Source organism: Vicia villosa, linkage group LG3, assembly GCF_029867415.1.
Source record: "Vicia villosa cultivar HV-30 ecotype Madison, WI linkage group LG3, Vvil1.0, whole genome shotgun sequence".
In the NCBI taxonomy this organism is placed as follows: Eukaryota; Viridiplantae; Streptophyta; class Magnoliopsida; order Fabales; family Fabaceae; genus Vicia; species Vicia villosa.
The window spans coordinates 32,119,675-32,145,645 of NC_081182.1; the positions used below are offsets into that span (position 1 = coordinate 32,119,675).

The following is a 25,971-nucleotide window of genomic DNA, read 5'->3' on the forward strand; positions in this document are numbered from 1 at the left end:
TCGAAGGGTTGCGTCTATATCTTAACATATGTTTGATGTTTTTAAAAAGTTTAAAAAATAATATGATTTTATATGTTAATGTAGTATATTGTTTTTAATTTTTTTAAAAAATATCCAACACCTTTGAAGATATAAACTTAATCCTTCAAAGTCTTTCTTCCAAAACCCTCCAAAAACCAACTCTCGAATTGCCTCTAAACGAACGAATTTAGATAAACATGAGATTTTTAAATATATTTTCAGTTATTATAAATTTGCATATCTTTCAAAAATAATGGATGACACAGTTAAACTTAACCTTCTATTAATTATATAATTAATAAATAATAATGTGTTCAATACACAAAATGCAACCGTGCCGACAAGGGACTAATCTTACAGCCTTCGCCAAACACTGCTAACTATATAGTTTGTGACCCTAGTTGTTACTCAAGAGGATGCAAATTATAATTTTACTGCCTCCAATCTCCAACTTCACTGCAATTCACTCCTGCTCTTCACCCTCTGAAGGACTGCCATTCACTCTAATAATGTACACCTGCAAGAAAATTTTAGCAACCACACAATTCAATATGATAAATACATTTGGAACAGCATGATTGCTAACTACTACATGAATGAGTAAACAATCAAAATGTTTATGAGCAATAGCAAAATCTCAACTAGCCACATGCATATAACATTCATCTTTCTTTTCTGATTTTCTTGTTTGAGTTAGAAAAATGCTTTGCATTTATTTCAAAATACACTTTGTGTATTATTCTCATTATTCTATTACAAAGACCTGTAGCTACCTTTATATAGTACACTTTGTAAACTGGAAGTATAACTAACTACCTATTGTACTATACTAATCACTTATTGTACAATACAGTAGAGAATACATATAAAAAGGAATGTGAGATAAAAACCAATGTAAGGTTTTATCTCCTAATACTCCCCCACAAGATCAGTGTGGTGGCAGTGGAACCACTTTGAGCTTGTTCCTTAGGTCATGAAATGTTGCTGTTGAGAGTGGTTTAGTCATGATGTCAGCTAGCTGAGCTGAGGCAGGTACATGTTGTATCTTCAATTTGTTTGCCATGACTCTTTCTCTCACAAAGTGAATGTCCAGCTCTATGTGTTTAGTTCTTGCATGGAGGATTGGATTGTGTGAGAGTAGCACAGCACTGAGGTTATCACACAGAAGTATAGGAGAGAAAAACTTCACTTTTAGTTCAGCTAACAGTGATTCTAACCAAAGAACCTCTGATGTAGTGTGAGCCAAGGCTCTATATTCAGCTTCTGCACTAGACCTTGCTACTAGGGTCTGTTTCTTAGAACTCCATGAAATCAGATTAGGACCAATAAAGATGCAGGTACCAGAGGTGGATCTTCTGTCATCTGGGTCATTAGCCCAGTCAGAGTCACTGTATGCCCTTAAAGAGAGAGATTGGTTAGCAATAGCAGGAGACAGTAGTAAGCCAAGGGAAGATGTACCACTTAAGTATCTCAGAATGCGTTTTACCATACTCCAGTGGCTGTCCAATGGATTGGCCATGTATTGGCAGGCTTTATTCACACAGTATGCTATGTCTGGCCGTGTGAGGGTGATGTATTGAAGAGCCCCCACCACAGATCTATACATAAGAGGTTCTTGCATGACATCACTTCCAAATTTGCTGGGTTTGCAGTTGCTGAGCATAGGAGAAGGAACACCATTGGCATCCTCCATGTTAACTCTGGCCAAGAGGTCCCTGATATATTTAGTTTGAGTGAGGATAAGAGAACCATTGGTTTGGTATTTGACTTCCAGGCCCAAAAAATACTCAGGTTTCCCTAGTTTCTTTAGGGCAAACTGATTATGCAGTTGATTGATCAGTTTATGAATGAGATGTGAGGAAGAACCTGTAACCAAGATATCATCTACATATACCAGGACATAAATGACTATACCTTGATGATTGTAAGTGAAGAGAGAGTGATCACACCTACTAGCTACAAACCCAAAGTGAAATAGTGTTTGATGCAGCTTCTCATACCAGGACCTTGGGGCCTGTTTTAGGCCATATAGGGCTCTATTTAGTTTGCAAACAAGACCCTTGTTATCTGCTTCAAACCCTGGTGGCTGCTGCATGTAGATTTCCTCTTGTAAGTTGCCATTGAGGAAGGCATTGTTAATGTCTACCTGTTGAATCTCCCATTTATATGTCAAGGCTAAGGTTAGGATGACCTTGATGGTGGCAGGCTTTATAACAGGGCTGAAGGTTTCATGAAAATCAAATCCATATTGCTGATTGAAACCCTTGGCTACTAACCTGGCCTTATGTTTGTTCAGTGTACCATCTGAATTTTCCTTCAACTTGAACACCCATTTGCAGCCTATGGCTTTTCTATGGGAAGGAAGAGTAGTGAGTGTCCAAGTGTTTTTGGATACAAGAGCATCATACTCTTGTTGCATAGCTTTGAACCATTCTGGCTGAGCTAGGGCATGTTTAATGTTTGTTGGTTCACAGTGAGCAAGAAATGTTTTTGGTTTGAGGTGCCCTGTCTTTCCTCTTGTGAGCATAGAATGTGTATTAACAGGTGCAGTAGATATTTGAAGAGAGGACTCACTGGTTTGTGGAGAGATGATGGCAACATCATGAACCTGTTGAGTGTGAGCTGAGGGACTGTGTGTGTTATTAGTAGCATTAGTTGTAGGATTTAAAGAAGCACTTTGTGCCTCTTGTGGAACAGACCTTTGTGTATTATCTGAGCTGTTCTGTACCTCCAGACTTGTAGAAAGGGACTTGGTGGGTGTATGAGCTGGAGAGTTGTCAGTGAGGTTGACAGGTTCAGAATAGGGCACAGTGGACTGAGCAGTGTTGTTGTTGTTTGTCTGTGTATGGTCACCATCAAGAGGTACACTCTGCTGAGTTATGGAGAGAGGAATGGACTTGCAGGGGCCTGCTGTACCAGATGTACTATTTACTGCAGTGGTTGGGAACATGGTTTGATAGGGAAAAGTCCTCTCATCAAAGGTCACATCCTTAGAAACATAAATTCTGCCTTCTTGACTAAGGCATTTGTATCCCTTGTGAAGGGGTGAAATTCCCAAATACACACACTGAGAGCTTCTTAGTTGTAATTTGTTTTTGTTGTATGGTCTCAAGTGAGGAAAGCTAGAACATCCAAAGGTTCTGATTGTGGAGTAGTCTGGGAGTTTCTTGAACAGGGCATGAAAAGGTGATGTGAACTGAGGTAGAGTAGGTGTTGGGAGTCTATTAAGCAAGTGAACTGCTGCAGTGAAGCTATGATCCCAATATTCCATAGGGAGATTGGCATGAGCCAAAAGAGTGAGCCCCATTTCCACTATTGTTCTATGTTTTCTCTCTACTGTGCCATTTTGGTGAGATGTGTGAGGGCAAGTGAGTCTATGTATAATACCTAGCTCATTAAGGTATTTTGAAAAGGGTCTATATTCTCCACCAAAGTCAGATTGGATGGATTTGAGTGTGGTGTCAAACTGTGTTTTCACATAGGTAAAAAACTGCTTGAATGCTCCTAGGGCCTCAGATTTGTGTTTTAGAAAGTACACCCAGGTGTACTTAGTATAAGCATCAACAAAAGCTATATAGTAAGAAAAGCCTTGACTAGATGGATTAGGGGAGGGACCCCATAAATCAGTATAAAGTAGTTCAAAAGGAGCAGAATATATAGTTGATGATAAAGGAGCATAATGTCTATGAGATTTACCTAAGCAACAAGAATTGCAAAAATCAATAGTATCTTTATTGCTTAAAGAAAGATTACACAGTTTGAGGACAGTTTTAACTGCTACAGAATTGGCATGGCCTAGCCTATTATGCCATAGAGAAAATTTATTAAAAGCAGAGTCTAAGGTATGTTGCACCTGTGTAGAATTAGACAAACTAGCAGTGTTTGCAGCAGGTTGCAGAGTTGATTCCAAGGACAAATTGGGAAAACAATAGAGGCCATTGGCATCAAGAGATCCTTCTAGGAGTACCTCCTTAGATGCCTGAGATTTGACAAAGCAACGGTTAGCATGAAATTCAAAGAAGACTCTATTATCCTTAGCAAATTTGGAAACAGATAGTAAATTGCGAGTAATGCTAGGAACATGTAACAGCTCAGATAAGGCTAACACAGGATAAGGTGCAGTGTGAGTTTTAATATTGGCTGTGCCTACAGAAGCAATGTGTAAAGATTGTCCATTCCCAACCAATACTTTATTGGAGCCAGTGTATGGTTGTATGTGCCTAGTGTGAAAATTATGAGGAGTAATGTGATGAGAGGCACCTGAGTCAGCGAACCAGGCCTGAGATTCAAGATTGTTTGGGACGGAGAGATTGTCTTGGTGAGCCAATAGAGCTGATGCGTGAGTGGAGTTTGTTGCTTTGTCTTTCTGATCCTCAGTAGAAGTGGATTGTTGATGTGTTTTGGGTGGCACAGGCTCAAAATTCTCATCATACCTGTGCCAACAATCAATCACGGAATGTCCATACTTGCCGCATAGCTGACATGTAGGACGATTGCCAGGAGTGTATGTGCCACGAGCTCTGCCACGGCCACGTCCTCTGGAATAGCTGCTTCTTCCACGCACTTGTTGAAAGCCACCTCTGGTGGTTTTGTTGCTCGAGTTTTCTTCAGTGTGAGCAATGTTTGCCGTAGCAGTAGTGATGGCAAGTTCTTGACGATATTTGTCTAACTGTGCCTCTTGAACATAAAGAAGAGCTTCGATATCATAGATGGAGGAGAGTTCACCTTTGCCATAGGTCATCATCACAAAAGGATTGTATTCTTCAGGAAGACCTTGGAGAATCGCATCAATTTGATCTCGATCTGAGATAGGATCGCCAATTGCAAGAAGCGCATCAGCAATCGCACGAATGCGTAGCACATACTCAGAGATTGATCGATTGGCTTTCTTCGTTGTCTTCAGTTCAGCCCTGAGTTGGTGAACCCTAGCTTTCATTACTGCATTGAAATGCTTGTGGATCTGGTCCCAGATTTGATACGAGTGTTTGCAAGAAAGCACTCGTGGTAACACCGATTCGGAAATTGTGGAAAGAAGCCAAGAGAAGAGAGCTTGATCTTGCACGATCCAAGTCTCATATTCGTCTGAAACTTTGTTTGCAAGACGATCTTCATCGGTTTTGTAGATCGGCGGAATCTGTGGATTTGCAACGAATTTGTGGAGTTTGTGGGAGAGGATAATACCTTCAACCTGTTGATTCCACAGCAGAAAGTTGTTTTCTTGAAGTTTGATGGATAGTTTCGGTCCAAAGACGCTATGATTGGTGGAACTGGAAAACGAGCCAAGAGCAGAGCTTGGTTCAGGTGGAGTCACCATGGATGAAAGAAGGAAGAAGATGCGAAATCAAGAGGAGGAGCTTCTCTGAAGCTCAGGGTTCAAGAAACGATGGAGATGGTGAAAACGAAGGTTAGCGGAAGAGAAAAAGATCGCAGGCGATTGATACCATGTTTGAGTTAGAAAAATGCTTTGCATTTATTTCAAAATACACTTTGTGTATTATTCTCATTATTCTATTACAAAGACCTGTAGCTACCTTTATATAGTACACTTTGTAAACTGGAAGTATAACTAACTACCTATTGTACTATACTAATCACTTATTGTACAATACAGTAGAGAATACATATAAAAAGGAATGTGAGATAAAAACCAATGTAAGGTTTTATCTCCTAATATTTCTTAACACTCAGTGAATGGTCTCATGAAGACCATTACCATGAACAAAATAATATCGGTGGATGTGTTAAACACCAAGGCATAAATGAGCAAACATATCAAAATGTAGTCACCTTGAATGTAGTGCGATTAACTAATTCAAAAATTAAAGCGTCCCCGTCAGCAAGTTTATGAGCAATGGCAAAACCTCTCCAGCCAGCGCTAAGTCCTGTTTTATAAGCCAAATATGTAGTTGAAAACTCATCTCCATCCTCATCAATCAAGGTCAGCACTTCGTCCTTTTCTGGAAGGTTTTGCTTGCAGAAATAAACTGGAAGGCCCTGTGTTGTCAAGGATTGCCAAAATAGTTACTAAAGAATATCATCTGGATTTAAATGTTTTAAAACTGATATCATTAAAACTTAAACTAGGCTTAGACTAATAAAACATCAGACATAACACACAAGTGTGAAACAAACTTTAAGAACCAAAACACATTGATGTAAAAATAATCAGACTGCAACATCATAATTCTTGTAGCTGACATTGTTTAGTCAGAGTTAATTTCAAATTGACTTAAGTTTGACTCCATGTTTCATACTTTTTTCCCAAAGACTTCGCTAGAGAATCAGACAAACTCATATTTGACTTTGTATAATCAAATGAAGATAATTCCAACTTTCAGCAACTACATAACATATCTCTCAATTGACTACGTCTATTATTCAAAGTTAGTTGTCAGCAATATTGAGAATGTGAAGAAAAAAGAAAATTGACTTTGAAAAGCTCAATTGTAATTAATTATTTCACTTGAGAAAGATTAGTGTAGTTGATTAAAATAGTGTAAAAAGGAAGAAAATGTAATGTGAATTAATAATGTATCTAGATTATTTGAGAATTGAAACTTCTTGAAAGTAAGTAGTGGAGTGATAGTGTGATACACAATTTGAATTGGATTATTATTGTTTTGTGTAATCTTATTTGATACACAATCTTATTTTCAAGAAGTTAACTTTACATTCCATTTCTTCAATAATTTAGATCCATTCATTCAACCTTGAAATTAATATTCTCCATTTTTATTGATACATAGCCAACTTTTATTAATGGGACATGAAAAAGAGTAACAGTTAGATTTGTACTTGTAACAGCCAAAGAGAGAATGCTCACATTAATAAACTGAGATCAAGCTACCCCCAACAACTTCCATTGAAAAACATTAAACACAACAACTAAACCAGCATCTATACATATAACAAAATGAAAATATGTGTCCAATAAATCAAAGCCCAATTTTTATGAAAGGACATAGCTTCTAGTAAACATACATTAACATGAAAAATAAGCAACACAAACCACAAATACTAGAAAAGTGCTTAAAAGTATAGAAATTACCAGCCAGAATCCACCAGTGACATGAGATTGAAGCATTGTCTTAATAAAAATTGGATTCTTCGAGTTTAATTCGGCCTGCAACTTCTCCGCCTTGTCCAACGCTTCCACTCGAGCTTCATCGGAAGCATACACACGCTTTGAATAATCCCTATACATATTATAACCTCCTCTACAAAAAAATCAACTAAAATATAAAAATGCGGGTCCACAGCAACTACAGAGTACTAGTTAGGGCAAAAGAAAAACCTTGAAGATCTTCCCGGCATTACAACGCGATCAATAAGAACCTGTGACAAAAGAAATGAAATTAGGTTAGAGAGTGAGATTGACGGAAGAAAAGAAGTAATGAATGTAGATAGTTAGGGTTAGTTACTTCTTTGTAAACGGGAGCAGGCAAGTTGGCGACACGGCCGGATCTTCGAACGACGACGAGCTCTTTCTTGACGGTGCGAGATTTGGACGGCGAGGGTTTTGAAATGGGAGAAGATGATTTGTGAAGGGATCGAGAGAGTTGAGGAAGATTGAGAGCTTCCATCCTCTTCCGATTCTCTTCCATTCTTTTGCGACGGCTATCTTCATAAGAATCTGCCACCATTTTTGCCACCATTTTGATTTCACTGAACTTAGTTCTAAGGTTTCGTTTTTGTGCTCTGTGAAATCGAAATGGCTTTGGTTTATTCGTCGACCGTTGTGTTCTCTCTCTCTCGCCTCGCCACTGTATTTATATATGGTATTAAAAAAAGAAAAACATTAGTATTGGAAATTATTTGAATATATTCTATGTTAGTTTACTGGAAATTCAATGCATATTCAATGGTGTATATGGTATCTAAAATATAGTAATACTTCAAAATCGGATAAGTACAACGTATTAATATTCCATTAATAGATTTACAGATTCTAGAAGCATACAATTTTTATTGAGAAAATCTCAATCTATTCTCTCGCGAAATTTTAATTATACCCCTGCTTTCATAGTAGCACTTTTTTTAAAAATAAATTTATTTTTTTCTTAGGTATATTTACGAAACGTGTTAAAAAAAAGTGTTTTGTAAATGTACCTACGGAATAGTCTGCTATATTTTTAAATGACATATATTTCACTTCAAAATTCAATTATGTACTTTAAAGGCAATAGTAAATAGTAAACAAAAAATATATATAGTATAAATCGTCAACCATAATGTTGAATACATAATCAAAATAACGTACATAAACAAAATCAAAATACAAATTTTCAAAAAAATCACAAGCATACCTATTGTGTGTCGGACATCATCATGTGCCTCTCCTCTGCCTTTGGCCCCGCCTCCGCCTCTACGTCCACCACGCCGTCTACTGGCTACTCTGCCTCTACCGTCAAATGCCCCACATGTCCTATCACAGTTTATACGGTACAAAAATGCATCCTCTGCCACCCTAATGATACCCTCTACTAGACGTATGCCATCAGACCCCTCATGGAATAAACCATCGGCAATGCTTGTCCGCCCCATGTCGGTTATCTCACGACATCGAGAAAGAACATCGTTAGTGTGGTCCATCTGAGCCTGATGAGTCCGCAAAATCTCCACATGGGCTGGTCTGGGCAGTGATCCAGGTGCAGTGGGAATCATATATGGGTGTGACACTCTGTAGTACCAAGTGATGTGCCTGTCGACGTAGCTCCAGTCTACCTATGATCTGGTCGCCCGAGCCTCGGCAGGAATCATGTGGTGATCCTAGTCTACAAAGACCTCATCTAGATGCCGATGAGCCATGACGATAGGAGCGGAGTCAGAATGGTGACGGGGTATCGTCTGCTGGTAGTCAAACTAACGCATGACGTGCTCTGGAAGATAACGAACAATAATGGTCGAACTAGAAGCCAACCATACATAATATAGGGTGATGTCATCCTACGAAGCCGTCTCATGGTGATCATCATAGGAATCATATTGGACGTCCTCAGCGAGCGCCTCTAGGGATCTGACACCTGGTTCCCTCTGAGGGAGACGAAGGCTCTAGCACGCGACATGGCATCACTATATCTCATACCTCTCTCCAGCCAATAATGTTAGGGAAGTGTTGTAGTATCCAACCCTAGAAAAAAACACGGTGATCAAACATACTATCACAAATATATAATAAACTTTGAGAAAATGTAGAAGAATATAAGATTGTTACCACTAAGAGGATACAACTGCCAGTCAAGTCCTTGCCTTCCATAGGCATCCCTTTCCGAGTTTGTGGTAGGTGTACGCCAGTGTAGTCGTTCCCTAGTTGTACTCATGGACACATGCGATATCCGATAAGTACGTTAGGTAAATGATGTCTGTAACCGAAGAAAAAAAGGTAATAAGTAATAACCAAAGAAAATTTACCTCCCTCTCCCAAATATGTCTGGCTGAATGATCTGCATGCCCTGTCAACAGGGATGCATTTATAGGATCCCCGGGTACCAGACAATATCCAACACCGGATCATCCTCGTGCAGCTCAGGAGGTGGCAAGATCCTACATCAGTCATCACTGGCACAAGCACAGAAGTAGAAGAACTGTCTCGTCCACGTCTACGAGCGGAGGGCATCTGTAAGAAACCCTCAGCATCATCTCGAGGCCTCCGTGATGAAGTAGTAGATGGAGAAGACCCCTAACTGGAACAGATGGAGAAGGCTCTTCAACTAGAACGGATGGAGAAGGCCCAGCTGGAACGACAACTCCATCAGTCACCTGTGATACTACATGCATCCGTTCACGCCACACAGATGCATGTTGTGTAGTCCTCCCATGTATAAGTCTATTTGGATGGTCGGCCATAATGTCTGCATTGTGATCTAAATAAAATCGAGTTAGATACTACACCCTCCATTCTCTTTTATAAGCAAATTTGACTTTTTATATTCATTCAATAAATAATGTATTTAGACTTTATATAGATTAGATAATCATTTATTCAATGAATTTAAAAAGTTAAATTTTGCTTATAATAAGGGATGGAGGGAGTATGTAGTTATAATAAGAAAAAAATTTGCTCTTTCGTAGATGCATCTACGGAAGTACCATACGTTTCAAAAAATTGGGTTTCTTCCGTATCTGCATCTACAAAATGACACAACGTTCCATTCTTCCATAGATGAATCTACAGAAGGTTCTGAAACCTCAAAAACACAACAATGGCGTCTGATCACTCTTGCAGAGGGTTAAAAACCCCATTATGGTGGCTTGATCGTCCATTTTACACATCAAACACTACCTACATTGTCTCTAAACTATATTTCTAAAACTATCCAATCATTTCTACACCTAAAAATTATATTCTAACTCTATTATATTCTAAAATAACTCAAAACGTAAAAAACTTACCGATTAAATTGAGTTTGGAAGTTGTTAGAATGGTTGGTAGTTGATGTTGACGTTATAGGCCGAACTCGAGAGAAAGAAAACAAGTTTTCTGGAAGTTTGATATTTGAAATTTGGAGAGTTTGGGTGTTTGGAAATGAGAAAGTGAAGAATGGGGAGAGGAAGAGTCTGTCGTGAATATAACATCAAATGCTTTCGTAAATGCAGCTACAGAAGCTTCCATATATACATCTACAGAACAAAACAACATTAAAAAAAAGTACTTCCGGAGATACATTTATAAAAGCAATGGGCATTTTAAGCAACTTGTATGATGGGTGAGAAATTCAAGGGATGGAGTAAGATATTCTTTTTATTTTAACTTTTCAAAAAGAAAAAGAATATTAAAATATGAAATTTATTTTATCTTAAAAAGTTGTTGTTGAATAATTTAGTAATTTGACGTTAAAATTGAGAATAATTTTATAATTATTAAGAATTATTTATTTATTTATTTAATATTATAGTATTTAAAAAAAATGGATGATGCTATAAAATATTTTTACACGGTCAACTAATTACAACCATGTATTCAATTAAACTATTTTTTTATTTAAAAAAAATTAATGACATAGTAGATTGATGGATCTCTATTCAAGTGCACTATCATTTAACTATTATTATATATTACTACTATTATATATTTCGGTAATGCTAACTTGTGCCTTTGAAGCACAACTTAAAAAACTCATTTATAAAAATTTTGTTTTGAAACAAACAATAAAAAAAAAAAAATTTTATGCTTTCATTTAAATTATTGTATAATTTCTAAGATATTCTTTCTTCAATTAATTCTTTAACTTATATCCTTAAGACACAAGTTAGCATTACTCTATATCAGGACCGATCATCTTCAGGTGCAACATTAACACGACATGTAATGCCGGCCCCCAAAATCCCAAAGGCCCCCTTTTTTATTTACTTTTAGAAATAAGTATTAAAAGATAAATCGAAATTGTGCTAACTTAAAAAATTGAAACGGTACTAGTTTCCAATTGCCAAAACGTGTCCAATATATATACTAGTTTACATAAAATCAATTGACGTAAACTACACAAAATAAAATAAAAAATTATTGCAATGCATATACTTTCATTGGATGTGGAAATGAAAAGAGTTTTTCTAAACTAGTAAGAAACTCGTGCAATTGAATTCATATCTGATGTCTATCAAATTATCATTTATAAAGTTTTAATTCATTCTTCAATTGGTTAACATTGACATAGTGACAAATATATACTAATAATATGCACTAACTTTTAAGCATTGATTCATAATTACAATAATATTTAAAACAACAGTAAGAGAAACATTTAAAAGATGGAAATTAAAATGAGTTAACAAAACTCAGTTGAATTCAGATGAGTTAATCGTAAAACTTACATATTTGAATAAAATCTTTTTTTCAATTCAAATAACATTACTTTTTAGATATTAGTCAATTTGCCCAAACCAAAAATTTATAACAGCTTCCCATCAAATATCAGTTTTAAATCCTTCTTATTATATCATATTTATAATTTTTACAAACCTACAATATATGACAGCTCCCCGTCAAATTTCAGTTCTAAATGAATATCTCCACTTCATGGTTGATAATAATATATAATGATAATGATTAAAAATTAAATTAATTATTTATAATAACTTCTTAGAGATATTTTTGAAAATCAAGAAAATAATTAAGTAAATAAATATAATATAGTGATGTTTAAAAAATAATTTAGTCATTTACCCGTGTTTTTACATGGGTCTCACAATGTCATTATAAATAGTAAATTAAAATAATATAGTGATGTTTAGAAAATGTATATAAAATATAAAAAAAAATTGTGTTTTCATAAAAAAAATTGTGTATTCACCGATCATAATTGTCTTATTCTTTTATAAAAAAAATATTTGTACCATTTTTTTTGGTATAAATGTTAATATTTTATCATAAAAAAGCTAATATATTTTCAATCAATTTTATTTTTCTCGTATCATGTCATAATATCACATATTATTTTTTATTAAGTTTATAATATTTGTTTATCTAAAAAAAATATAAGAGAAATCATATTTAATAGATTGAATTAATTTTTTATAAAGGTGGTCCAAAAAAAATTGTTCGAAGTTAAAAACAAATTTGAAAAATCAAAATGAAATTGAATTATTGGTATTGAATTATTAAATACTAATACGATGAATTTCATATAAAAAATATTTTTTATATAAGTAAAAACTATTTATTATTTTTTTATATTTTAGGAAGTAAAAAAAAAAATAGAGTATTATATATGATTTTTCATTAAGTATATGATATTCTTTAATTAAAATTTTATAAAGAAATAATAGTTTATTGGTTGAATCAAAATCAAAAGATTTCTCATTCTAGATCAAAGTAAATTGTAAAAAGTAAAATAAAATTGTATTTGATAAGTAAATTAATTAATTAACGTTTTAAATTTATATCATCCTTATTTTTATCCTTCTTCTTGTTGCGACTATCTTAAATAAAAAAATTTAATTTTTTAATTTATTTATAAAAGAATAAGTAAAATATCAATTACATATAATCTTAGTATGTATGTGTCACTCCTACGCAACTTTCAAATTTTAGCCTTTAACTTCATGAATTATTGACACGTTTTAAACGTATTTTAAAATTAAATTATAATTTATAATTCCGTTTATGTTATTTTAGGATGATAAAATACAACAGTAAAATTTGTTTCATTTTTAACTCCTAATAATTATTTTGAAGAAATACATAGATAATAATAATAATAATTAATTAATATTTTTTAGTTTTATAATAATGATCATTGATTTTGTAATCAATTTAAAAGTTGTACAATTTTTTTTTATTAAATACTACATAAAATCTACCCCCTATTTATTTTAACATTGAAACTATATGCAAATCAAAAAAGAGGGGTTGAGTATAAAACATTGTGAGAGGTTCAACATTACACTTCTCAGTAAATGGTTATGGAAAATTTTGTATGATCGAAGACTATAGTGGCTAGAGTTGTTAAATTTCAAGTTTGAAGATATACAACTAAAGGCCCTCAATCATCTGCCTCATTCACTTTGCAAGAGAGATTCCATTTAGTTGAAAAACTTGTTAACCATTGGAATGGAAGATTTGCTCAATCTGATGTGAATTGGTTTTCTAAAGAAATTAAGTGCCATTGAGGATTCCTAGATGTGGTGGAAAGGAAGTTTCAATAAAAGTATACATATCAGTTTATATATATTAGTTTAAATAAAAGTATATATATATATATATATATATATATATATATATATATATATATATATATATATATATATATATATATATATATATATATATATATATATATATATATATATATATATATAGCAACACTCTCTCAAACACTCACTTTTTTATTGGTTGAAACATGTGTGGGTCCCTCATTTAGAAAATATGTACCACATAAAGTGGTAGGATCCACACATGTTTCAACCAATAAGAGAGTGAGTATTAAAGAGATTGTTGAAAAAAGAGTGTTCTTAGCATTTCTCATATATATATATATATATATATATATATATATATATATATATATATATATATATATATATATATATATATATATATATATATATATATATATATATATATATATATATATATATATATATATATATATATATATATATATATATATATATATATATATATATATATAGTAACATATCAGTTTATATAAAGTATATGGATGAGTTTTTACTCCATGATACAATAGCAGCACCAAACATATATTTTAGCTGTAAATTGCAACACAACAGGAGCAATTGCATACAGATGCTCTGCAGGCGCAACCTGATTTTGGGAATCAGCTCACCAGCCATGACACTGCCTCCATTGAGAAGCTATATAGTTCAATTATTAACTTTTTGCTATCCGCAAATCTCAATACAAAAATCAACTAAAAATTACGACAAACACGATATAGACTTACTAAACTGAATAAAAGTAAATGCTGAAAGGCTTTCAAAAGTGAAATTTATTAAAATTGACACGTGCAACAATAGTTGCCTTGTGAACTACTCTGAATTTCATTAGTTGTCACGCCGGACTGAATAATCCGAGCAACAACATCCAATACCTTTCTTATAATCTATGAATCAATTTGGGAAATGAGAGTCTAAAAATGAATAAAAGTTATCATATATAACGCAATAAAATTACAACAGAAATCGGCCAAACATTAAAACAGAAACAATAAATATTTTCGCACGCAAAATAAAGTTTATAGAGCAGGTAAGTATGATTCACCTCATCAATTAACTAATAATCAGTGTTGTCAAATAATGACTATAGACGCACTATAACATAGCAGAATTTTAAAAAATCACTAATGTTCCACAATACACTAACTAACCCAATTCATTTAGCTAACCCGAGAAATCATGTATTACATAATCTCATAAGCCTTTCCAAAATGCAGTTGTGCACCGACAGGAAACTCGGACGATCCATACATCGTACCTGTATTCAAACATGAGATGATATATAAATAAAATTATAGTTCGTTACAGAAGGAAAGATATATATAAATAAAATTATAGTTCGTTACAGAAGGAAAGATAATACCAAAAGAAAGATTATAGTTTGTTAGTTTAATTAATTTGAAAGTTGACCATTAAATGAAATAGTCTAAGAACCACTTGCACCTGCACCACCAGATGCATCAGTGTCAAATTTTGAACCCTAAACTGAACATGATCTACATACTGAAATAGATCCTCAAGAATAAGATGCTATAACATAGAGCCAACATCCTTCAGATATCAATGCTGAAACTGAAATTGCAGATGAAAGTTCTCAAGCGGAGATGGAAAATGGGAATAGCAAACTCGACAAAAGATGAAAACCTCAAGTCTATTGTGAGAAATGAAATGAAAGACAGCTTTGAAAACATCACCCCTCTGCAAGTCAAAAGAAATTAACCAAATGTCAATTAAAAAAAGTCAAAACTCATTGTTAATACATGTGTGTAAGCAGGTGTATGAGAAATTCATTGTTAACCAAATAATTGATGCAAGTTGAAATGCTCTATAGAAAAAAACTTAATGAAACCTCTGGTACAGATAAGAATGCAAAGATATTTAGTAGTAGAAACCAAACCTTGAAAATAGAAAGAATCCAAAATCTTGTATTCTTTTATTTCCCAAGCAAGATATTCCTTCACAAATGCTTCCACCATCATCGTCAGATTCCCGTCACCAATACCTTCCATTCAACCTCATCAATTAAACCTCCACTTCAACAATCACTAAGCATACCAAATTTCCAATTAATCCTCTTCATTATGAAAGCCAGATTAAGGAATGATAGCAAACAACTTTTTCATTGCTTTTGCGCACAGAACCAACTTCATTGAAGGAAAAGCCTGAAAAAGAACCAACTTCATTAGTGTAAAATATTAGAATCATATTGGAGTTTTCAACTGTCAAGAATAAATATTTACGTTTGCGAAAATCAGAATTAACATGTGATATCAGCTTTATTATGTAGGCTACATATATCAGCTACAAAGATCGTAACAATTGACAACAACCACACCGTGAAATATTCGGATCTTGTGTCGTCAACTTAGGATCCTCATACCACCAAAAGCACCAGCAGCTTTATGGAATGTAAGTGATGGGAAATAATAGAAGCTACCAATTTGATCCTTGACTTGAAGTATGTATCTAAACTCTAAAGTTCTTTTGAGGAGGAATAGGACATGTTGTTCCAAAAACACCATCTTTGTATGAGTTCCTTCTCTACTGGATTCCATTCCTGTATTATTTATAACCAAAATTCAATCATTATTACGTCAATTAACTCAACAGTTACTATAATTGTCAAATTTCAACAATTTGAGGGTGCACCCACACATTTGCAAGTGAAAAAGAACGTTGAATTGATTTTAATAGTACAAAATCATAAAACTAAATAATGAGTTCGTTAATCGTTTTTGTGGAAGCACAACACGTGAACCGAGTTCGATGTCGTGGATTTTGAGACCGAAGAAGGAGATAAAGATGAGAATTGATGTGAAGAATTCCATTTGACAACACAAAACTCCACATATCAATATTTGCTTCTTGGCTCCTCTCTTCTCCAAGAGCTCCCACCTTGGACCCGAAAACATTTTCTTGTAAAGCTGATAAGCTAATTTTCCTGCAAGAAAATCACAGCTTTCATGTTGAGCTAAAGTAGTGAGACAGAAACAAACAGAATCAGATTGGTCAAGAATGGTACCATTGAATGGCAATAGCTAACTCCATAAATCAATTTCGAAAAATCAGAAAACAACTTAAACTTGTTAGGGCATGAAAAGCTTTTTCGATTGAAAAAGAAAGAGAATGAACGGAACATACCTGCGGAAATGGAAACTTGAAGCTTGGAAGAAGAAATTTAGGGTTTGAAGGATGGAGTGGTTGAACAACTTTGAATTTGAAGGGGGGAGATGTTTTACGGGATAATAAAACATGGTAATTATGGTTGAGTGGGAAGTTGTGTGGCTGCATATCATTAATGTGGCTTTTATTCAAAATTTTGAAGCGTGTAAAGATGGTTAATTATCCCATTATTCAAAATTTTGATACTTTGTAATAGTTAGTTATTCTATTATTAAAATAAATATAAAATATAACAAAAAGCCTAGACATGACACATAAGCAATATTAATTACCAAATGCTTGTGATTGCATCACAATGCAATTAATCATTTATACCCTTGAAATTAGATTAGATTAAACATTTAATTAGAGGGGTTAACTTGGAATTACCAAGTACTTTACTTTTTATATATTTATAATTATAATAATATTTATAATAATAGATAGATTGAAGTTGTTAAAGACTTACCTGCGGTCTACCATATTATAAGAAAGATTTAATGGATTGACATTGATAGGTGTTGAAAATGATCTTTTGGAGACAGTAAAATATGACGACCTAGTTGATGAATTTACTTCAAAAAAGTCTTTGGATGAAGGCTCTTTCTACTGTGTAATTACCATTTATTTCAAAACAATAACAATTTAATTAAACCTCATTTAATACTCCTTATCCAGTGCCTAGGGGCACTCGTTAGCAGGACCTTTATAATAATTGGGTAAAATTGGAAAATTCAATCTCTTTCTCATTTCTTTCCTATCATGAGAAAATTGAAAAAATTGTGGGATCCATAGATTATAATTCTCTGTCTTCTCTTTCTCACCCCAACCAAACAAGAGAAGTTTCACTCTTCTTTTCAACTCTCTGTTTTCTTTTTCTCCTCTACCAAACATACCTTAAACCAATGGATTTTTAAGGCCTAATTCAAGAACCATTTTTACTTACATATTAACTGCCTTTTTTAGTATAAAATAAATAAATAAATACTTCCTGTTAAAGTCTAAAATAACAAAAAGTGCTAGAGAAACAAAAAAAAGAAGAAGATTATCCATGTGAAAATCCATTGTGTTTAAATTTTAATTATGATTTTTTAATATAATAATTATTTATACCACTTTCTTTATATTATTATATTCTTTTAAGCACTCATTTCAAATGTAAATGTTAGTAAATATTTTTTAAGAAATATTATTATTTATACCACATTCTTTGTATTATTATATTATTTTTTAAGCACTCATTTCAAATGTAGATATAAGTAAATATTTTTAAGAAATACTTGGATTAAATTATTTCGTATTTTTTATGAAAATTTTCTTCAAGTTTTTTTAAAATAAAAGTTTTTTATATTTAAGACTAACACTAACATGTGTCAAGTCCCTCGTCGGTGGACTACTTAATTTTATGCAAATTAAAAGAGATGTTTAAACCAACCGCATCTCTTATGTGATTAAAAGCATTGTTCCTACCTAGGAATCGAACCCGGTATTCTCCGGATTACGTCCTTAGCAAGAGCTCCTTTACCACTGGAGCCCAAGTGCTTGGTTAAATATATGTGACTTTATTGACTGTAATTATTAACTAAGCATATAGTCAATTATGATGTCATTTAAATAATATCATAGAGTACTTTTCATTTCAATAAAGAGTAAAAAAAGTAAAACAAATTGTGCTAAATATATTCTTCATAATAACTAGAATTGCATTCAATACGAATGTTAAATTCACTCCATTTCACTCCATTGTAAATCTGTGTTCACTGTAATAGTCTCATGATCACTTCCATTATTGAATATTGTATGGAAGAAAAAAAAAAGAGAAAATCAAAATCTTATAAAAATGTGATTATAGAAGGTTAAAATTTCATTAAATTTAGGTATGAATAATTAGAACAAACGTAAAATTATAGTAACATGAAGACACTAGTCTAGTATAAAATGAGAATACAAATGTATTTTAATTTGGTAATCAAGTTAAACAAAAATGAAGGAATAAAAACGTGAATGAATTCAGAGATAACCAAAAAAAACTCTTTTTGATTTAAAAATCTAAGTTTAAGGCAATCAAATAAAATGAAAAAAAAATCATGACTTAAGGAGTTATGGAGGTTGTTGTTTTCGTGTGACGGTGACGACTAAGAAAGATTGAGATGAAAGCAAAAACGGAATCTCATCCAAGATAGATTGGGTTCTAATCTAAACAATCATATAAATTCTAATCAATCGTCATTGGTGGTGTCAGGACTAGGACTGACCCTCTCCAAGTGCATTGCAGGAAGTGCCGAAGCACTAGGCATCACAATCCTAGGCCCAATGTTATTATTATTATTCAATATAAAAAGAGAAAAAGAGATATGCACTGAAGTGTGTAAAATATTTTTACACTGTCAACCAATCATAACCATGTATCCAATTAAAACACAATTTTACTTTAAAAAAAACTAATATGACATGATAAATATAAGGATTTTGATAGGTTGTATGTGTAAAGTTATTTTACACTGTCAGTGCACTACCTTTACACTCATATAAAAAATATAAAAACAAAAAAACAAAAAACATAAATTTAAACATCAAAATAGGCTGTTTATCTTCTCTATGTTTCTCTCGTGAGTTGTCATTAGAAAAGAAATAAAAAATGATACGCCACCACCGATGAATCACGAAACGAAACGCCACCACCAACAAAACGAAACACCGGCAAACTGCACTACCGTAACGAAATGGCGCACTATCATAACATAAAGCTGCAAAATTATCCACCATAAGTTTATGAAATTACGACGAAGTTGACGTGATACAAAATAATGAAAGCAGCGCCGATGCGGTGTATTGATTCCTCCTATTGTCATTTCTCTCTTCTGTGGTATGTTATTTTTCTTTTCACTCTTTCTTCAACCATTGTACATTGTAGCATTGGCTATTCATTAATTAATTGCAACATATTTTATCATTTTTCTCAAAGCTTTATCCTTTTTACAGTAAACACACAAATTAAGAAAATATAATAGATAATAATATTATACTACTATTAGTAATTTTAATCTATATCTCTTTGTTATGTTAATTTGATAAAGAAAGTGGAGCTTTTAAAAATTAGAATAACAAAGGAATTTGAAAAGTGGAAACAATTGTTACATGTTAGTGATGGAAAGAAGAAAAGATAGTAAGTGAAAGAAGAACAATTACTACTTCTTAGAGATGAAAAGAAGAAAAGATAGAACTTAGAAGAAAACAATTATTGGTGTTAATATCCTCTACATATACAAACTTGCTGTTACTGTTAAGTGTCACCGATGGCTTGAGATTGATGTTGGCTTGTTGCTTACTCCCTCCGTCTCATAATAAGTGTCTCATTTGCATTTTTTTCTTGTCTCAAATTAATTGTCCATTTACAATTCAAATGCATCAATCATTATTATTTTTCCACTATTATACCCCTATTTATTAACTTTCACGTTATTCAACTGCTATTAATAGGGGTATTCTAGTAAATGACATTAACTTTTTTACTAAAACCAAAACATCCAATCATTTTCTTAAAAACCGCACATTGCTCAAATAAGACATTTATTATGAGACGGAGGGAGTACAATTTTGTTTTTAGAAATTAGAATAACAAAATAATTTGAAAAGTGAGAAAGAATAAAGGTAAACTAGACGTCTACCCGTGCGATGCACGGAGAAGTTATTTTTGAGGGTTATTATCATTTTATCTCCTTGCCATATAGATTATTTCTGATTTTCTCCTGTAAAATATTTTTTTTCAAAAACAACCTTGCCATTTCAAAATACTAATAATTTAGTCCCTAGAGTCAAAATCCGCAGGTTTCCTGCAGATTTTCTTTAGGATTCTCCTAAGGATGACTTTAGGGACTAAATTGTTAGTATTTTGAAATGGCAAGGTTGTTTTTCAAAAAAAATATTTTACAAGAGGGAAAACCATAAATGACCTATATGGCAAGGGGGTAAAATCGTAATAACCCTATTTTTAATTAGTAATAAATGTAAAATCTGCATAAAAGTAATATATATATATATATATATATATATATATATATATAATCTAAAGTTGAATAGGAATAAAAGAGAGCAAAATAAATAATAAGTGACATATGTTTGAGTTTAGGATAAATGATATAAATATAATATTGATAGTGAAAGTTTGATGAAATAAAAAAAGGGCAATTAACCAGGTCAAAGGTTGTAACTTCTGACCTTTCTCAATGAAGTGCATTTTTTGGAATGTTAGGGGTTTGGCTAATCACCCTACTAGATTAGCCCTTCAAAATCTTATAAATATTCACAAACCAGATATCTGTTTCATTGCTGAGCCTTGGATGACTTCTGATAAACTACCTTTTAAGTATCTTGACTCCCTCAATCTTAATCTTTTTGCTTGTAATCAAAGGAATAATCTCCCTCCCAACCTTTGGTGTCTTTGCAGCAACAATCTTTCCCCACATATTCTATCCATTTCTGAGCAACATGTTGCTTTTTATTAACTGGCAATGCTAAAAACCTTTGGAATGGCAGCCGTGTATGCCTCCAACTGCCATATTAAAAGAAGAAATCTTTGGAATAATCTCACAAAACCTTTCTGATCATGTGCTGCCTTGGTGCATTGTTGGAGATTTCAATGCCATTCAAGGTGCTCAAGAGCATTCTGGTAGCCACAACCCTAATAGAGTCCACATGATGGATTTTTCCAATTGGTCCAATGACAACAATCTTATAGACATTCCTTCTAAAGGCAACTATTTCACCTGGTCCAATGGTAGGGATGGAAGAGACTTCATTCAAAGAAGAATGGACAGATCTTTTTGCAATCAACTTTGGATTTCTAGTGCTACTAATATGAATGTTGCCACTCTAAATAGGCTCAGTTCTGACCATTATCCTCTTTTGTTGGATTTCTCCTTCACACATGTCCAACAAGTCTCCAGCTTCAGATTTCTTGGGATGTGGATTTTACATGGCAGATGTGAGGATCTTATTAAGAAGGTTTGGGTTACTCATGTCATTGGCTTTCCAATGCATATTTTAACTAAGAAGTTGCAGATCCTCAAAATTGAGCTTAAAACTTGGAACAAGCTAGTTTTTGGTAACATAAATCTACTTGTTAAAAATGCCTCTGCTGCTGTTGCTGTTATTCAAGCTCAATTAGCTAATAATGGTGGCAGTTCTAACTTCAGGCTTCAGGAGATTACAACTCAGAAGAAATCGGAGAAACTTCTCATTATGGAAGAATCTTTTTGGAAAGACAAAACCAAGATTAACTGGCATTTGGAGGGAGACAGGAACACTTCTTATTTTCACAAATGCACTAAGATCAGACAAGCCAAAAACACTATAACTCACATTAGAACTAGAGATGGTTTTTTATATGACTTTGATACTATGGTAGCTCATGCTGTCAATTATTTTACTAACCTCCTCTGTTTTGCAGGTGCTCAGAGTAATGACTATTCCATGGTGGACGAGGTTATCCCTAACCTGGTGAATGTAGACATGAATAGAATCCTGACCAGCATTCCTTCTGAAGAAGAGATTAAATCTGCAGTTTTCAATTTAAACAAGGATGGTGCCCCTGGACCGGACGACTTTAGAGGGTTTTTTACAACACCTATTGGAGTATCATAAAGAAAGAAGTTATAGACGCTGTAATCCAATTCTTCAGTACAGGTTGGATCTTGCCCAAGTACAATTCCAACAATATTATTCTTCTGCCTAAGCATAAGGAAGCTGATACTATGGAGTCCTTCAGCCCAATTGCTCTTGCCAATTTCAAATTCAAAATTTTAACAAAGATTCTGGCTGACAGGCTTGCTACTTTCATGACCTATCTTATTTCTACTGAGCAACGTGGTTTCATTAAAGGAAAATGTATAAAGGACTGTATTTGCACTGCCTCTGAAGCTATTAATCATCTGCACAATAAATCTTTTGGTGGTAATATGGCTCTCAAAGTTGATATCACTAAGGCCTTTGACACAATTAACTGGAACTTCCTGCTATATGTTCTCCAAAGATATGGTTTTAATCAGGTTTTCTGCAATTGGATCCAAAGTATTCTTTTCTCTGCATATCTATCAATATCCTTCAATGGTGCTTCGAAGGGTTTCTTCAATTGTAAGAGAGGGGTGAGGCAGGGTGATCCACTTTCTCCTCTTCTTTTCTATCTGGCCCAAGATGTTCTCAGCAGGAGTATAGCTAAGCTTGCTAATGATGGTAACCTTAAGCTTATCAAAAGTAGCAGTAATTTGTTTATTCCCTCTCATGTCATGTATGCGGATGACATTCTCCTTTTTTGCAAAGCTAGCATATCTAATGTCAATGCCTTGATATCTCTTTTCAGAAGATATTTCATGATTTCTGACCAAGCAGTGAACATCTCTAAATCCTCTCTCTTCCCTGGCTGCATCAACAATTCCAAGCTTCAAACTATTCTCAATAAAACTGGTTTTTCTAAAGGATCCCTTCCTTTTATGTATCTTGGAGTGCCCCTGTTTAAAAGCAATCCAAAAGCCTCACATTTCCGGCCTATTACGGATAAAATTTTGGCTAAGTTGTCTGGTTGGAAAGGCTCGAATTTGACCATGGCAGGAAGAGTTTGCTTGGTGAAATCTATTATTGAAGGTATGCTCAATCACACCATAGCTATTTATGCATGGTCATTTTCTATTTTAAAAGAAATTGAGAAAGCTGCGAGAAATTTCATTTGGTCTGGCTCTACGGTCAAGAGGAAACTCTGTGTAGCTGCTTGGCAAAAGATTTGTAGACCTAAGCTCCATGGAGGTTTAGGGCTTAGATCTCTTTTAAGACTTAATGAGGCTGCTAAACTTAGGCTGGCATGGGATTTTAGAAATAGTACTGAGCAATGGGCAATCATTCTCAGAGCCAGGGTCCTGAAAAGTTTTGGTACAATTAATTATCATATTTTCTCCTTTATATGGTCTTCTATCAAATCTGAGTGGCACACCTTAAATTTAAACCGCGCTTGGTTATTGGGTAATGGTTCGAAAATCAATTTTTGGATTGATTGCTGGTGCGGTCCTCCTCTAATCATGAGTACTTCTATGGACTTTCTACTCCTCCATGGCATATCTGTCAACTCTAAGGTCTGCGATTTCATCAACGATAGATCCTGTTAATTTGGTTAGATTTGTTTCCGTTTTTAGAGCAAAAACTCAACCTGAAGCTTCTTCGCAATGTGGAAATGGAAGACGTCTGCATCTGGCCTCATTGTACTTCTGGTAGCTTAACTCTTCAAGAGGCTTACAAATTCAAGAATACTTCCACTCCCCTTGATTGGACCAAGGTTATTTGGAGAAAGGACATTCCTCCTTCAAAATCCATATTTGTTTGGAAGTTGATGATGAACAAAAATGCCACTGATGATAACTTAATGGTAAGGGGCTGTAGAATTGTTTCTATGTGCAGTCTTTGTAGATCAGCTATTGAGACTTCCCAACATCTCTTTTTTGACTGTATCTTTGCTAAGAAAATTTGGTCTTGGCTTATCAACAAGGCGATGTTGCGAAACTGTCCGCAAGACTTGGACTCTTGGTGGACTTTCTGTTCCAGGCGCAGGTCTGAACAGTGTCAGCTGCTTCTCGTTGCGGCTTCAGTTTTCATTCTGTATAGTCTATGGGAAGCCAGGAATAATGTAAGATTTAAAAATATACAGCCAAATTTGAAACACACCATTCAAAGGGTTACCAATTGCATTTGCATCACAACTCAATTTTCTTCTGCCCACTCTTATACTACCATGGAAGATTTTGAATTACTGAAGGCTTTTAACTTGGATATTAGACTGCCTAAAGCTCTTGTGATTAAAGAAGTTTTGTGGCATCCCCCTAATTCGGGTTGGATAAAGTGCAATTATGATGGAGCTTACAACCACAATAATCTTCCTGCGGCTTGTGGTGGCTTGTTCAGAGATTCTAGGGCGAATTTCATTTTGGCCTTTGCGGATTCGTCCCTTGGTCGTCTTCTTACTTGGCTGAATTCGTCGCTGTTATTCGGGCCTTGGAAATAGCTATGGAGAGAGGTTGGAACAAGATTTGGATTGAGAGAGATTCGCTTCTGGTGGTTCAAGCTTTCTCCAAGCCTTCGTTAGTTCCGTGGAAACTCAAGGTTGATTGGACTCTTTGTATAAATTATTTTGTTTCTAGGCAAAATTTTATTTCTCACATTTTCAGAGAGGGTAACTCTTGTGCCGATTTTTTTGCTAACATAGGTCTTACTAGTAGCTCTCTCATATTTTTTGATTCCATTCCTCTGGGAATTAGAAAGGAATTTGTTCGTAATAGGATAGGAATGCCTAGTTATAGGTTTATACTTTGAGGGGTTTCTTTGCCCTCTTTTTGTAATGTTTCCTTATCTAATATACAAGGTTTCATTAAAAAAATTGAAACACTTCTTTGTAATCAACAATTAATGTGTTATTTGTATCTTGACCCTCATCCGTAGCTATCAATAACTTCAAACCGATCCTTGATGTTACTCTTGAAATGACAACATATAATTGTCCATGTGAGAAAATAGACTGTGGAAGATAAACTCCAACATGCTTCAAAGATTGTCCTTGACTTTTATTAATAGTCATTGTTTCTAGGCAAATTTTTATTTCTCACATTTTCAGAGAGGGTAACTCTTGTGCCGATTTTTTTTGCTAACATAGGTCTTACTAGTAGCTCTCTCATATTTTTTGATTCCATTCCTCTGGGAATTAGAAAGGAATTTGTTCGTAATAGGATAGGAATGCCTAGTTATAGGTTTATCCTTTGAGGGGTTTCTTTGCCCTCTTTTTGTAATGTTTCCTTATCTAATATACAAGGTTTCATTAAAAAAATTGAAACACTTCTTTGTAATCAACAATTAATGTGCTATTTGTATCTTGACCCTCATCCGTAGCTATCAATAACTTCAAACCGATCCTTGATGTTACTCTTGAAATGATAACATATAATTGTCCATGTGAGAAAATAGACTGTGGAAGATAAACTCCAACATGCTTCAAAGATTGTCCTTGACTTTTATTAATAGTCATTGCAAATGAAATGACCAAAGGAAACTGTCTTCGTTGAAAGTTAAAAGGAATTCTTT

At 33.9% G+C, this 25,971-nt stretch overlaps 1 protein-coding gene and 1 long non-coding RNA gene across 2 annotated transcripts; both read right to left on the reverse strand.

Annotated features, from left to right (window-relative positions):
• Positions 1-245: 245 nt before the first annotated feature.
• LOC131660876 (B3 domain-containing protein At5g42700-like) lies at positions 246-7,870 on the reverse strand. Its single transcript, XM_058930233.1, has 5 exons — positions 7,443-7,870; positions 7,316-7,356; positions 7,070-7,238; positions 5,809-6,015; positions 246-538 (listed from the first exon to the last, which is right to left on the reverse strand). Exons 1-5 carry the CDS (start codon positions 7,674-7,676, stop codon positions 485-487), a joined length of 705 nt encoding a protein of 234 aa, XP_058786216.1. The 5' UTR covers positions 7,677-7,870; the 3' UTR covers positions 246-484.
• A 6,926-nt stretch (positions 7,871-14,796) lies between these two features.
• Positions 14,797-16,257, reverse strand: LOC131655331 (uncharacterized). The gene is made up of 3 exons (XR_009299730.1): positions 15,593-16,257; positions 15,139-15,393; positions 14,797-14,953 (listed from the first exon to the last, which is right to left on the reverse strand). It is a non-coding gene; the product is annotated as an uncharacterized LOC131655331 (long non-coding RNA).
• Between the last annotated feature and the right edge of the window lie 9,714 nt (positions 16,258-25,971).

Bases quoted from the DNA above. Each gene is read 5' to 3' on its own strand.
- LOC131660876 (XM_058930233.1), bottom strand. From the start codon at position 7,676: ATGGTGGCAAAAATGGTGGCAGATTCTTATGAAGATAGCCGTCGCAAA. The intron at 6,016-7,069 runs GTAATTTCTATA...TTGACAACACAG, and splicing joins TCACTGGTGGATTCTGGCTG to GGCCTTCCAGTTTATTTCTG. The intron at 539-5,808 runs GTGACTACATTT...ATTTTCTTGCAG, and splicing joins TTAATCGCACTACATTCAAG to GTGTACATTATTAGAGTGAA.